The sequence below is a fragment of the Haemaphysalis longicornis genome, unplaced genomic scaffold, assembly GCF_048455015.1.
Source record: "Haemaphysalis longicornis isolate Haplotype H1 unplaced genomic scaffold, Haemaphysalis longicornis Haplotype H1 scaffold_2, whole genome shotgun sequence".
NCBI classification, from domain to species: domain Eukaryota; kingdom Metazoa; phylum Arthropoda; class Arachnida; order Ixodida; family Ixodidae; genus Haemaphysalis; species Haemaphysalis longicornis.
The window spans coordinates 67362580-67378672 of NW_027526295.1; the positions used below are offsets into that span (position 1 = coordinate 67362580).

At 45.2% G+C, this 16093-nt stretch overlaps 1 protein-coding gene across 1 annotated transcript in view; it reads right to left on the reverse strand.

Moving 5' to 3' along the window:
- Nucleotides 1-2844: 2844 nt before the first annotated feature.
- Nucleotides 2845-16093, reverse strand: part of LOC144168034 (uncharacterized) — a 55117-nt gene continuing 41868 nt past the window's right edge. The window contains exons 6-8 of the mRNA XM_077697124.1: nucleotides 14555-14803; nucleotides 10149-10337; nucleotides 2845-3041 (exon numbers count right to left, since the gene is read on the reverse strand). Of these exons, the coding sequence (XP_077553250.1) occupies nucleotides 2845-3041; nucleotides 10149-10337; nucleotides 14555-14803 (635 nt within the window). The remainder of the gene's footprint in view (nucleotides 3042-10148; nucleotides 10338-14554; nucleotides 14804-16093) is intronic.

Sequence of the window (16093 nt, forward strand, 5' to 3'; positions counted from 1 at the left end):
ATGACGCTATGAACGAGTACCGCCCGAAACTTCATTTGTGGAAGCTACTAGGTTCTCTACGGGCTTTTTTCTTTTTTGCCCAACTGAATACAATTTGCCCAACTGAATACAAATAAATAGAACTACAGCTCTATTAACATTTTGGCTCACTTCCTACGGTGCCCTAAAAACCAAGCTCATTCCGATCGGCTCACAGACTTCATTTTTGTGCAGACCACCATTCCCGTAAGCTTCTGTTAAATTTTCCTCATCCCGAAATCGCCTAAAGGGGTCTTTACACCCGTTTTAAAAAATATTAAAATATCACAATAGTGATATTACGTAGCAAAGACTGCCTCTTCAGACTGTTGCTTTTTTACGTCGCAGCAGAACCTTTACGCCGCACAGAGTAGACAACCCAATACGTGATTCGAATTTTTCAGGTAGTCGCGCTCAGGCGGGACCGTCGTTTTTTTTTACACCGAAACGCATACAAAACTTCTCGCGCTGTCGTGCTCGTTTTTCATTATGACCTCTTGGTATTGTAGTTGTACCATCCCGACAACGCCAACAGTTAACTTCGTTTTCGCGTGACCATTGTCATCATCAGTCCCAGAGGGCCCAAGCTTGCGGGCAGCGTAGTGTGGTCTTTATAACTGAGTGATCGACACGCCGTTAACCAAATCAGAACTCGCCATTACCCAGTGTTGCGTTTTTAAGTTCGTAAACGCTCCCATAAAAAAAGTGCAAGCCATACTCTCCGAAAGCGTTTCTACCGACTGTTGTTATTTTATGTTGTGTTTTTATTTTACCTGATTTTTTAGAATTTATTTTTACAGTTTTTTACATCGAATTTATACTATGGCACAGTGTGATTTGCAAGAATACGCCCCTGAATCAACATACCACCGGCAATCAAAACCTTCTGTTTATTTGTGTAATTCACAAAACAAATGCTGAAAACTTTCCTCACATCCGTGCCACACCTTTCATGGTTCTGATTACTTTAATTTCTTGACTTCGTCCCACTCTGCTCTAATATGCATACCTGTTCCCAACCTTTTTTTAAAGAAGGATTACATCACGCTTTATGTTCGGTACAGCCCAAACAACGGCCAGAGGTAGAGACCAGAAGACGGGCGCTGAGTCGCAACGTTATATTGAAAAAAGAGCACCAATATATTTCCTATACGTACAATCTTCTGTAGTGGAAACGCAAACAATCGTGAAACATGAGATGAAATCGAAATAAAGCCACCAGAACCGGGCACATGTTTAGGACGTAACTAGAAACCCCGTTTTCTCCTCGAAGACCGTCAGAGAACCTGTTCAATGCTCAACCTCTTCAACATGAACACTCACCAGCTCGACCTACATTGCTGAATGTAGGTGTGCCATCTGCTTCTTTTTTAATTTAGTCTTTATTACATTTTTAGCTGTAACTATCTCAGAACTGCTTAGGAGTGTAAAATTACCTTTGGTGTTTATCCTGCCTAATTATTGCGTTAGTTTCCCAACATTATTTTGCTGTTATTTTGTCGAATCCTTCGTAATGTCTAAGATAATTTCTATTATCTTTTCCCGCTACTCCTATTTGCTTCCCTAATTAAATTTTCTATCTTCACTGGTACACAAGGTTTTGATTTCCTCTGACTATAAGACCTCCTTCTGTATAAGTCATATTTTTATTTCGCTCATCTCAAGAATTATATACGCTGTCTCTGACTCTGACCCTTGTACATACAACTTGACCTACTATATCATGATAATAGCGCACCTGCTATGAACAAACAGCCAGATCTTTCGTAGGACGGCAAATGGGAGGGAAAGGCGCTGATGCGAGGTTTTGCGCGCGGAGACTGACATAATGCGCTTAGATACCGAATTAAACCCTGCCGTTGGCCTGTTGCACGTGTACCCTTCGGGAGGCGGATCGAAAACTGTAGTGTTTACGTTACGAATGCATTTATGCCTTTTTCGCTAATACCATAGTATTGGTAAAAAGTCGAGATGCCCTGGGAAATGCGAATTACGTAAATGATTTCTGTAAGTTAATCCGATGGCACTTGCCTTAATGAAGATCTTGGCGAAGAATAATTTCCAAAACGTTTCTCACTATAACCACACTAGCGTGGTGTAATATTATGTTTCACCAGACTAGAGGGATGCAAGTATTTACGTTTAGGTAAAGGAGAGGCAATAGGAGGTTCAATCGCGGGAATATTATCGCCAGTCAGAGTCTCCAGAAAGAGGGATGTTCTTTTGCCACTGTTAGGATGTTCGAAGTGCAGCCACAGTGTGGATGGAAAGCGTGATATCCCTTTTATTGCAAAACGCAGCCCCAAAGGGCCCCTGCCAGTACGCTGCTGTTTGCAGTATTGAGGGAGATAATGCACTGTCAATAGTATAAAAATTGCGATTCTCTATTTACTTGTGACTGGGTTCGATGTTCACAAAAATTGTTCGTAGACTGAAAGGTGCCTTGCAAAAGAAACCAGCGCTTTAGGAGACCAATAACGAATAAGGGCACTAAGAACAGACTGTAGATATACATTGATGGCATAAATCGTGACGTACGTGTTCACAGTTTAGCAGCAGTTCCAGCGCTAACTCGTCCAAACTGAAGTTCTTGCGGCCAAATATTCTGCTTACTTGTGAATTGTTACGAGGATGGTAGTTTGTCTAAATATTCGGTGTGTTTAAATAATACTGGTTGAATTTGAATTGGACTAAACATATTATGCGCTTTTATATACCGCGTTTTTATAACAACAATGTCTAGTTTCTACGTGGCTCACCAAATAAAAATTGCCAGTGTCAGGCTAAAAAGTGGTGCTGAACATCAAATTAGGCCTTCGGAAGTGTTCATCCTCTTACCTTTAAAAAGTAGAAAAACGATTTGGCTATTGTTGGGCCTGTCGGGAACACGTTGTCGATATACCAAACCAGAAACATGATGGCCCATTCCGTGGATATGCCCAGAAGTATCATTTCGCCCAGGGTCACGTTGTCCGGAGTGGCGGCGGAGTCGAAGAAATTATTCCAGTTGGCTCCGTGGTCAACTGACAGTAAAACAGGTCATGTGGCTTTAAGCTTTGAAGTGCAAATTATTGGCTATTTTCACTGAAGCGTACATGCGATTGATGGAAGTAGAAACAATATTTCCTTCAGTCTACGGTAGACATACGGACATGAAAAAGAACAAAACTAAGTACAGATATCATAGAGGAGTAAAAACCTGTGTTTGCAAGGGTACAACGTTACTGTATAGTCTACCTTGAGCTAATGCATGTGTGCGATACTAAGACAACTAAAGTGAAGAAGCAACCTTAAGATGTAAAACTACATGTGGATATTACCTTTGCTGCCCACATTGGCGGCTGTTTGAAGACAAAAGAAAGCCTTTTGGGGAGGTGAACGGTATATCGAAAGGATGTAATTCTAGGCTACGCACTGAGCTAACTGCCTCTACGGACAGCAAATATGCCACTACTGAGACTTAGATTGATTACGAGGTGCGCGATACTGTAACCAATATTTTTTTTTGTTGGCATGACGAAAAGAACATACCACAAATACACTGACTACTCTAACGTGAATGCTTCGTTACCGGAATAAATTTAACGCCACGTGTTTCACTAGAAACGCGTATTTTTATTCTGAGGGCCTTACATGCGTCTTGTAGGAACAGCATCAGATAACACGTATTCTCCTAAGGTATGTAACTGTCTGGAAGCGGGCCAGCTTTGAAAATTTCAACGTAATGGATTGCATTCTACGTGTTTCTAAATCTTTAGAATATCAATCAGCGTTAGAATGCTAGGCTCGTTTACCACCATAAATGCTTTTTGAAAACTTGTATAACTACTTAATGTAACGCTTTGGACCCCTAGTTCATAATTACATTGCAAAAATATTCTTGTCGACGAATATGTTTATATCTATAGTGCTGAAGGACAAATTAGAAGTCAAATCAATAATAGTGTGAGCAGTTTATTTGGGAAGCAAATAACCCATCTCCCTATCAATTGGATGGTTTGATAAAATAAGTGCACGGAACAAAAATAATTGTAAATATCTGAACTTTTGGAACGTCACAAGTTTAAATGCATTTCGGGCCTTTAAGGTTGCAAACGTCTTCAGTCATGTAAGTGGTGTCTGTTTCACGCAAGTAAAGGGTTATAATTGGTACAGATGGCGGAAGCGATGTGAACCGCTGTTTTTCTGCTCAAATAAAAATGACTTACATAGCCAGAAAAGCAAATTATTATTGATTCACGCCATTCGGTCGCTTTTATAACGCAATATGTCCACTCCTACCTCAATGGCTTAAAATATCAAGGTAACTTTTTTCACTTAGAAGATTCTGTTATCGTATTATAATTTGAGAAGCACCAACACCAAAACTTTTTCGGAGCTTATTCTCTTGCAGTAACTTGCCCCGCTGCCATTGGGTATTTCTCTTTGATGCCGGGAGATTTAAAAAGCCTTTATTTTGTTCTGAAAATATAGTTCTATATCCATACGTATCTCGCATAAGTAACATACTTTTGAGATTAGAAGAAATCGTTGGTCTGGTTGAAGTAAACCAGCCTAGAACATCAAACACAAGTTCCCAAACTTTTTTAAACAACGGTTAGCAAGACGTAATTGTCACTTGGGGTCTCAGCCGTAAGGACAGGAGAGGACAAGCCTTTAGTTGTTTTGATAAACAAACGTTTCTTATAACCCTAAAACAAACCAAAGCATTAAAGCCCACACCCAAAACCAAATCACCCTGAACCTCTAACTGAACATACAAAACACACGCATCATCAACCCAAACCTCAAGTTACTACAATATGGTATACTGGAACCCCGGGGATATGTTTCCGGGTTTTACGACAAAAAATTACGCCCACCTCCCCTCGCGGGAACCCTGGTGTGATGCGACGCTGAGGGGAGTTCAAGCGCAAGCGGAGAGCAACCGTCGACCGAAAGGCCACCGGAGAGCGGCACACCGGTTATATGCGCAGCGCGCCCGAAGGAGAGGAGACCGCGGAGAGAGAGAGTACTGAACATGCGCAGCACCGCGCGCAGCGCCGCCCACCGGCGGAGTGAGAGCGCGCTGTGCCGCACACCCGCAGATGTTGAGAGAGAGTGTTCGCTCTCACCTGGGCACGCGCCGGTGCCAGTGCGTCTGCCGCGGCTATGACGCAACAAAATCCAACACAATCCACTTTAATCCAATCCAATCCAATCCAATCTAATCCAAGCCAAGCCAATCCAATCCAATCCAATCCAATCCAATCCAATGCCCCTCGCGAGAGAGTGTTCGCTATCGGAGAGGAGAGGGGGGAGCGGAGGAGAGTGCGGACGCCGACGACGACGACGGACGCACGCAGGAAGGACAGGGCCGCCGACAAGAGATGCTCTCAGCGTCGCATCTAAAAAACCCGGGTGTTACGACGGCGCAGTGGAGTACTGGCGAAGTCGCCCTAGAAACTGCATTTAAAACCTTTGTCATCTGACTCTATTTCATGCCTGACCAGCGTTATTGATGACCCACGCGAACCACGCTACCGAAAGGCGTACAAAATGAATGTGCCGAGGGTCTATTCTGCAGACCTTGAGCACGCTCAATCGGTTCTCTGCGGCATAGCTTTATTCTCCGCCTTCTTTTTCTTTTCTCTCCCCTCCAGCAGCGGCCCGCTCCTCTGCACAATACCTTTCCCCCTCTCCTCACTGGCGTCTCTTCTTGTTGCGCAGGGGTAGCAGGGGCAGTGTGGACAGTGCAGGTGTCCGATTCCCCCGCTCAGCAGCGAATCACCAAAGAAAGTTAGGTTGACAGACTTATGCTTCCACATGTGTTTGTCGTGATCGTGTGCGCCATGATTTGCACTGGCTAGGGGGAATCGGGGCAGTTGACTGCGGCGCAAGGTTTTTTTCGACAGCGTGATTGGCACCTGCACTGGTATATTTTTTTCCGAATTAGTGATTTGGGTTTCCGAGCCCTACAAAACATTAGTTCGTTGTTTACATAGAAGTTTGTTGCAAATCCATTGCGTGAAACTAATGTATAGGCGTAATTGTTCGGATTTTGCGACGCCCGCATTTCACGACGTTGTTTCACGCTCCCTACGAAGTCGTATAATCGGGGTGCTACTCTATACCAAACAGAAACCCTTAACAATGAATATCCAAGTCCTAATAACAGTCACACGACACCTATGCGTCCTACCACTTCTCCCTAATCAACTGTCCCACCGTTGTCCCTTGCACTGACGTGGCGTCGACGTATCGTAGCCATGGCATGGTGGCAGACGTAGTGTGGTGCGCTAGTGGTGTTTTCATCGCTGCACTCGGCTGTGCTGAGGGTGGCGTTTTGGTTACATAGCGACGTATCGAAGCGAAGCAAAGACGAGGACAGGAACACAGAAGGCGACACACACAGCGCTCTGTGTGTCGCCTTCTGTGTTCCTTTCCTCGTCTTTGCGATCGATACGTCGCTATGTACCAACTCGCCCAAACCAATACCCTCCCGAGTTTTGGTTACGCCGTGAGTCGGGAGGTATGCCCTAGGGCTCCCTGCTGCGAGGGCTGCCACCTTTGTGGCAGGCCTTGCAGCAGGAAGCCCTTGGTGGGTCCAGGTACATAGCCACGGGGCCGTCGAAGATGAAGTCGACGGGGCGTAGACGCTGGCCTCAGGTGCCCGACTCTCACCGCTGCCTCGCGTGTGTTCGTCGCGGCGTTCTCCGAACGGTCAATTTCTTTGCGGCAGCTTCAACATTTTTCCAACTCTTTCTCGTCTTCTATTCTTTCCAGATGGCTCGTCATCACCATCCTCTTGGAGAATTGGCCACTAAACCACGACTAGCTTATCAAGTGTCTTCTCTAATGACTAAGCGTATCCTGGATAGTGGATGTCTTTGCTTTTACATCCACTAAAAACATTTAGCCGTCATTTTGCGTCCCTGACAACCCAGCAGAGTATTGCTGCCCCCGCGAAGACTAGCGCAGGAACTCTTGCACCGCTGGCGGTCTTTCGAATAAAGTTTTCTCTCTGTGCACTGTCTTCTTTCTGTGCGGGTCGCCATCTTTCTGTATGAGTACGCTGCTGTTATCTTGCGCCCTGGCTAATCCATGAGGCCGTGCGCATAGACACACGCAGAAATCGAGACATACAGCAGAACTCCGCCGCTCTGCACAGCAGCGCAGGGGTGGCGCATGCTCACGTCACCCCACCTCCTTGTTACCCACTGTACCAACGTGCGTTCTCTCCCTCTCGATGCTACACTGTTCTGCGTTTTCAAAGCAAAGCTTTAGTGTCTTCACTGATGACGTTGTTCGCCAACATGCCCCGCAGGAAAGCAAACTGTCTCTGACCATGATGATGACTGATCGCGGGTGAAGTGAAAAAAATAAGCCGGGCCATCTTCACTAACGTGAGACATGGTGATGGGCGAAGCATGCAGTGTGTAAGTGTACTCAAACATTGCAAGCCTCTCCCTTGCCACACGGCGTGAGGTGATATACGCGACATCCCAATTACGAAGGTGGAGAAGAAGTGGAGCTAGAAACGGAGAACTGCAAATTTTAAAGTTAAAGCGAGTACGGAGCGAAATGGAAGCAAGCATGCAAGAGCCAACGAAAAACAAGGGTCCCGGTGCATTCTTTTACTACGCATTTTTGTCCTCGCAGATGAAACGTTCTAGTGCGATGCGTAAGAACACGAGTGTCCCGGTGTGTTCTTTGAACAATCGTTATGTTCCAGCCCGAGGCGTTAGAAAACGCCTGTCTCGGTGTTTAGTACCGCGACTACATCAGAATACGACGACATGAGACGCCGACAGCCGGAGCCCCTACCGTGCTTCGCCCCTAAAAACGCTTCCCGTGTCCGTAACCGAACCTGGGTCCTTCGCGTTACTAACCCGACGTCTATCCGATTGCTACATTTTGACATGGTCGAAGCGGACGCCAAGGAGCAGGTACGGATTCGCGCCGTACACTACAGACCCAAACGTTAGGCCTACGGAGTGGACACATGAGAGTTGGTGCGGGTATTGTAGAAGCGTTTTGCGTACCTCCAGAGTAGCACATACCCGAAATGTGGGATTGGCCAACCAAAGAATCTCTTACGAGAGAACTTCGCGTTCAACCGTTGTCCTCGTTAGGCAGAGGAGTGCATGTTTTTTTGTTATCCTGCATTCGTTCGTTTTTGCTTCAATGCACGCGCGCAGGCTTTAGGCGCTTTGTAGGCTTGAGAGACGCACACATATTTTGTTTGGTTGACCGTCAGTGTTGCGCCCTAATAAATTTGTAAATATCCTCTGTCCGAGGTATAATGTGGGGAATGGTTACTATCTATAATTTACAGTTCTCATACAAAATTACCTCCGCTGACGTATATTTACAGGCATATTTACAGCATTCGCTGAATTTTCACTTCTATGTCTGTCTATTTCACTTCCGTTTCGGTAAAATACTATTGGCATTTCGAGTTACTTTGGCATGCGGCCGATGGCGCTAAGACAGCATTCAACCGCTATTCAGTCACAAACCGCATTGGGGGAATGTGGGGGCCAAGGAGGCCGAAACGCTCAGCTGAAGCGGGCTCCGTATGCCGTCGTAATTAGGAGAGCTGCATTTCTGGCAAACAGCGCCGTGGTGTAAACCAAGGGACTTGTAGACTGGTTGCCATCATTCGGATATGACCAGAGTTTTTGCTCAGTAAAACATTTTTCCTCGTCCTCCTCCTCCATTCGAGCGGGCAGCGAAATTCGTGAGCGGAATATTAACCACGTATAGTCCCTGTCTTTGCCTCTTGGACAATTGTGATGGAACCAGAAAGGCGAGTAATATGGACATTAGGCATACGGGATATGCCCTTCGGTTCTACTGCCGTGTCTTGCAAGCTGAAAATGGAATTGTTGCAGCATAGACGCGTTGTATATGCGCCCAGTTTTCACTACTCAGGAGTTTCCGGATGTTCTGCATGTTTCAGGTTAAAGTTCTTACAACAAAAACAACACCCACCGGTTTGTATATCATTCTCGATTGAAATAACGTTACTCTTCCAGTGAGCATCTTTGGCGCCTACTAAACAGATTTTCTTGCCAGCCAATTTTACAGCAATATCATGGAACTCAGTAGCGTGGAAGCTTTGGCGTGTTAGTAATTCATTTTGGAAAAAGGGTTAACAGAGCGGGAGACAAGGACGACGAACACAGGACAAGCGCTGACTTCAACAAGCTTTATTGACGGTCAATAAAGCTTGTTGAAGTCAGCGCTTGTCCTGTGTTCTTCGTCTTCCGCATCTCCCGCGCTGTTAACCCTTTTTCCAAAATGAATTACCAAAACACCCAAGTGCGGTATTTGCAAGAAATATCGCACAGTTTAAAGAAGAGAGGAAACAAAGTCAATGTTAGAGCGGTGTTCTCTGCCCCTGAGAAATTATCAGAGATTTGCAAGGGCGTGAATTCCCGTGCCGGACGACAAAACATTTGCACCATCAAGCACAGAAAGCCTTTCATGTCATGAACTGCTGGCGTGGGTTATGCCATTCCGCTTACTTGCGGGAAGAAGTACGTTGGCCGAACGGGCAGATGCCTGAACAAAAGAATAAAAGAGCATTATTGCAATATTAACACCGCAGTACAGGGCCATCTGGGCATTCACTGTCGAGATGGTGGTTGCGTCCTGGTCTTCAAAAAATGTGAAATTGTCTATAGACACCGTGAACAGCTAACACGCGAAATCGTAGAAGCGGAACAGATAGAGCGACTGGATGAACTATGAGTCATCGTGCCGTCGATAGCACTTTTCAAAAAACTCCATTATCTGGCTGTGTCGCGATAGGGTTCAACACCTGTGTAGGTGAGACCTCATGCCCATCGTTTTCTTTATCGTCTTTTTGTGTTTCCCCTTCTGTGTATATTCTGGGCGGTATCGTCAATAAAGCTTGTTAAGTCAGCGCTTGTCCTGTGTTCTTCGTCGTCCTCGTCTCCCGCGTTTTGAACCTTTTTCCAAATATCATGGAACCACAAACGCCTACTAAGCGAGTAGTGCCAAGCTTTATCTACATTACGATACAGATCTATGAACGAAAAATCCTGCCGTACCATTCACAAACTCCTTCCTATGCGCGCCGCAAGAAATACTGAAGGGCGCCTTTTCTTTACAGCACTCACCAAACTTCTCAAAGCGCTCCAAAATACGAAAGCTCCAGTGGAGGTTCATTCCGGGAAAGATGGCGGTCCAGAGCTTGTGCTTCCGCTGGATGTAATGATAGCCTTGCCCGTCGGCGTGCTCCAGAGCCAGAAATGGCAAGAGGCAGCAGATAGTCCAGTAAACCATGGCTCCAGCCACGGCTGATGCAGCTGCATGGGATGCGCCACGGGCCCCAGTTACCGACCATCTGGCACCGACGCCGCTAAATGGATAAACTAGTCTTAACGCTTGAGGTAATTGTGAATGGGGTATTGCATGCGAAATAATATTCATTCCTTTCCGGTCTGTTCATTCATGATTTGGGAATGTGGCGTGTAGGATGTGGGCGGTGCGCACGTCTGCCCAGACGTGTTTAGAGCTTAGTGGGGTTTCTACTTGAAAGTTCATTGGCGTGTACTGAGCTGAATAATCTGCCTGCTGTCACGATTAACCGCAGTCCAAGTGATCAGTGTAAAAAAGCAAGGAAATTCATATCCCTATGAAACGTTTTGGTGTCTGCTGGTCACGTTATATTTAGGTTAGGTATTGCCTGAAACATGTTGGTAAAAACAGGAGATAAAGAAACTGAGCTTGTGCAGCCTACAAGCGGTCCAACTTCAAGCACCATTGAGTGAATGTTTCGAACCTCGAGTTGAGTCGAAATATGTGCATTCTTTTATTAACTTTGTGGAAACTGCCACGATAACCTTTGAACGTTGACAAAGACAATCGGACAGTTAACCATTTGTTCTTAGACTGGTAGTATATATTTCCTGACCAACCATGGATAAGCTCCCATAGGGATTGTTGCTCCTCCACGGGCGCACTACTGGTTACATAAAAAATAACCGAAATAACTGATACCCGGTGACACAAAGATTCCCCCTGCAATTTCAATTGGTGAAAACCACTGGGCAGCCCTACGCATTCGCGTACTTCATAGTTTACCTTAGCGGATACTTAGCCACAAACCTGAACACCTTAACTGTATGAGCACCCTACATGAGCTATACGGATAGGCATCTTCATAATCTGGTGTCATCCTTGTATGCCAGATATTAACCTATAATTTTGCATACAAAACGTCCTGACTAAAGCTTACAAGGCATTCTAAAATGGCACTAACACACACTCCATTTTAAGCTAAATATCATACATTTTCATAGCTCTGTTGGTTTTTTCCCTGCCGACGAAGCACCTTTTTAAAAAATATCCATTAAAGCCGCTCCGCTTCCATTTTTCCTTCCTGTTTTTCGGGTGCTCATGTGACGTAAAGATAACTTCACAAATCTTCACAAGCCGGGATGCTATTCTAGACTTTTCCGGGGTGCTGAGATACCCCTGTGATTCCAAAAGTCCCATTTGTATAGAGTGCCACGTTTCTTTATGCAACTAAAGTTAGATCAGAAGCTGTATTTGGGAAGATGGAAGTTCCTAGGTAAAGCAAAGAATCGGTTCCCGGACTAGCGATCATCAACTAATTCGAACCACTGGCCTACGCAGGCAAAGGATACGAGGGAGGCGAGTCCCCCACCCCGCTCCCATAAATTTTTTTATCACTGGAGTGAGTGGAGGGAAGACGTAAAGAACCTTGCCTATCACAAATAGTGACTTCCGATAATTTTTAATTGTATATAAGTTATGCACGAACTATACGTGGCTTCGGCGTACGTTTTCACTATTCCAAGATCAGCGATTTTGCAATGCGACTAGAAAAAAATGTGTGAAACAATCGGAAAGTTGTGTGGAGTACGATGTCATGTAGAAGACCCTGTATTTTGAGGTTGTGTAAATTGCTTCCTTTGGCCTTTTGTCTGGTCTTCAGTAAAGCTTCGGGTTGGGCTATTTGACATAGCACCGTTAATAAATCACGCTGGAAGTGACGAGGTTTCCTGCCACCGTCACTTGCTGGCACTCGTTTCGGTGCTCTCTTAGCCTATCGTTTACGCATCGACCTGATTGCCCGATATAGCAATGACCACAGGACAAGCGTATCTTGTAGATGAGACCATTTTTCAACTTCACAGGGGACCAAAGAGGGTCAACTCGACAGAGGTTCATTAAGAGGAATGAAGACCACGTATAATGTTTCTTGTTCTCAATGCAGCCATGGTCTATGGCTCCTCTTACCTGCGGATCGCTGTATTATACCCACCATTTTTTTCTTTTCAAAAATATTTTAACTGATGTTCTGCTGTTTTATTTGAAATGGGGTTGTCAAAATACATTTTTTGTGATACAATTGGATTTTCGTTTTTACTTCGACCGTGCAGAAGATAAATTATCGAGTTTTTGTTATGATATTTCTTACTGAATTATCAAACAATGTTCCCGCTTGAGCTCCGCTTGAGATCCAGTCTATCACCCATTAGTATCTTCGACAGAATCGTTACTCTACCAAGTTTGCATGGTTTTGCCATTACACAAAACAATATTTGCTTTCGAATTAGGCACCCGAGACGTATAATGAAGGAAGATATAACGTAAAACGCCATAGAGGCTCACCAATATTATCAGCACTCGAACCCTCAGCTGAAACAGAATGGTTTCGTCTGGAACTAAACGCTATAGGGACCTAACATATGCCCTTTGTTGTGGAAGAAAAACCAAACATAAAGTGCACTCATTTCTTGTATCACCTCGGATAAATGGCATGATCGTGTAATTCCCATGTTCGGAAGCGCGTGGCATGAACATTTCGATTTTTGCGAGGGAATAGTACAGAGACACTAAGTTGATCTTCAAACTAGGCTTCTATGAAGAGAAAGCGCCACCCTGAGGCTGCTGCAATAAAGGAGAGGCGCCCCACTTTTACTTCTATGCCTGTTTATTTCATTTCCGTTTCGGTAACATAACATGGGCATGTTGAGGTCCTTTGGCATGTGGCTGACGGCGCTAAGACAGCATTCAACCGCCATTCAGTCACAAACCGCATTTGGAGGACTGTGGGAGGCCATGGAGGTAGAAACGCTCAGCTAAAGCGGACTTTGTATGCCGTCATTAAGAGAGCTGCATGTCTGGAAAACAACGCCATGGTATAAACCAAGGGTCTGTCACTTGTAGACTGGTTGCCATCATTCGGATTTCACCAGCGACCTTTCTGCAGTTTTCTTTTTTGCTCAGTAAAACATTTTTTTCTCCTCCCCCTCGATTCAAGACGGCAACAAAATTCGTGGGCGGAATATTAACCATGTATAGTCCCAGTATTCGCCCCTTGGGCATTTGTGATTCAACCAAAAAGGCGAGTAAATTGGAGATTTGGCGTAGACGCGTGGCAGCATAGACGCGTTATATATGAGCCCAGTTTTCACCACTCAGGTGTTGCCGGATGTTCTGCACGTTTCAGGTTAAAGTTCTTACAACGAAAACAACACCCGCCGGTTTGTATATCATTTTCGATTGAAATAGCGTAACGCTTCCAGTGAACATCGTTGAAGCGCGACGCAAAACAGTAATCCTAGTGACTAATATTTTGAGCGATAAGGGTGGTTTTATGGTTTAATTTATTCCAAATTGTCATGTGGGCGCAGCACTGCGTACGTAATTCCGGCAAACATAAAAGAAAGTTGACATTCGGGATATGCTCTTTTGTTCTACTTCCGTGACTTGCAAGCTCAAAATGGAACTGTAGGAGCCTAGACGAATTGTATGTATGCTCATTTCTCACTACTTAGGCGTTCCTGGATGTTCTGCATGCTTCAGGTTAAAGTTCTTACAACAACAAAACCAACACCAGCTGGTTTGTATATCTTTTTGGATAGGGCCAGCGCAGCGCTTCCAGTGAACATCGTTGAAGAGCGACGTAATATGCTAGCGATAATTATTTTGAGTAAGAAGTGTGGCTTCATGGTTTAATTTATTAAAAATTGTCAGGTGTGCGCTCCATTGCGTGGCGTGATTCGGGCAAACATGAAAATCTATTGGGTAAAGAAATTACTGTGTTCATGTATTCAGCCAAAGTCGACTCTTCAGCTGTTTTTGCCCGCTGTAAAATTAGCAGGATTTCAGAGTTTCCGTGTGCGGATGTTACCGAATCGAGATTGTCAACGGTGGCCGAGCCACGCAGCACGCGAGCCTGCTCTTGGTTTAACTAAAATATAACTTGCAGAGTGTAGTGTAAACCACTACCACATGCACAGTAGGGCAAAGATATTACCGCCTAGCCACCGCGATGAGGATTTAGTACTTTTAATGGCAATTTATGGAAGATAAACGAATGAACGGACTTGTTTTTGTTAGATTTATTGCATTAGATGTACAACCGTGTAATGACAAATGCAGCCTGCGGCAAGCAGAGTACGTATTTTTACGACACCGTACATACTTTCATTCTTTCAAAGAAAGCACCCCAGTCGGTGTCTTATAAGCGATGGTGGATGCCACTCACAGGTTGAGAAAAACATCGAGAGCAGCGTGGCGTGCATGATGCACGAACTGCAGAAGCACATCAGTATCCAAAGAAGCAGCGCAGGGTCGCTGTACTCGATGAAGGCGCGGCCCTGCTCGTTCCTCAGGATGCACAGGAAGAGCATCATTATCGTCGAGATGCACGTGTGAATGGCTAAGCCAGCCAGGTAGTGACTCGCCCAGTAGACCCAATCGCTGAGTCCCACCAGTCGTTGCATCTCCTTGATGCCTGCAGTGAGTAAAGGAGAGTGCATTTCCAGGAATGAGGACCTCCCCGACGTTAACGTAGCCCTGAAAAACGTTCCTCGTGCAACTACGCAATTTTCGCTTGCCTAAATTTAGTGCAATTAAACAAAAGTTGCCTGTACATATACAAACAGTTTTGAAGGCAATCTGTTTACATTTTTTTATTCTTTATAAACATGCTCCTAGAGTGGGTGCCTCAAACAAATGTGGCACTGCAGTCAGGCGCATCACGATCTCACAGCTTTCTCACCTAACGTACACCCAAACTTAAAAGAGAGGCCAACTGTTTTCCGCCAAGAGAATCAAGTGCATACTGCCACAGCATGTGTAACTCTTCACCGTTCTATAATTGTGGGTTCCTCAAGAAGTAATAAAGGCTAATTAATTAGTTAATTATATTCCGTCACTGCTGTCCGCGGGGCGAACAGTCTGCTTCGGCTTGTTGAGGAATTTGTATGGAGAAAAGCTTTCTCAGACACTGTCCATCCCCGTACTCGCTGTCGAGAAATAAATTGGTGAACTGCTTAAAGATTACTAAAGAACACCTACACAATGTGATGGCGAAAGAAAGTTTAATGTCGGGCCTCAATCGTTCCTGTCATTTTCGTTCGTCTGAGACGCAACAAGAAACCTCAAAGGAGTCTGTAACGCAAACGCCTTGTGATTACTGTAAGTGGAAGTATACCTGAAGCACCTGGTACTCAGAAGCAATATCTGTGAACAGGCAAGCTTGCACTCTTGTTTTATATGTCGTGTGTAGTATTTTCAAAAAGATTTAAGACTTCCCAAACATCTCAAGCAACAGCACCGCCGAAAATACGGCGTCGTCAAACATCAGGAAGCCATAAAAAAGAATCTCGTGCATGCTGTATCAAGAAAGGCACGACTGAGAAGTTCTTTGCACTGTCGGCAATTCGTTTACTGTACAGCACTTAGGAGTTTGCTACTGCGGTTTGGCGCCGTCGCCCGCTTTGTAACGGAGCGAACGAAGGGAACACCGAATACAGAATGAAAACTAAGGAGGAAAGTGTGGCGCAAGCATGAAGGGGAGAGTGGTATGTCAAGGCGGCGCGAACCGCTACACGGTGGCGCCGCACTACGAGGTAACCGCGAGAAGGAAGACGCCACCGAATATAAGACCGCGGGAAAGCGGAGTATGAAAGTATGGTGAAAGTGTGAGGGAGAGGGCAGTATGGCGAGGCCGCGCCACATATGCTCAGCACGCGCTGAGTGATGCACGTAACATCGGTCCTTCAGCGTCACCGCCATGGAG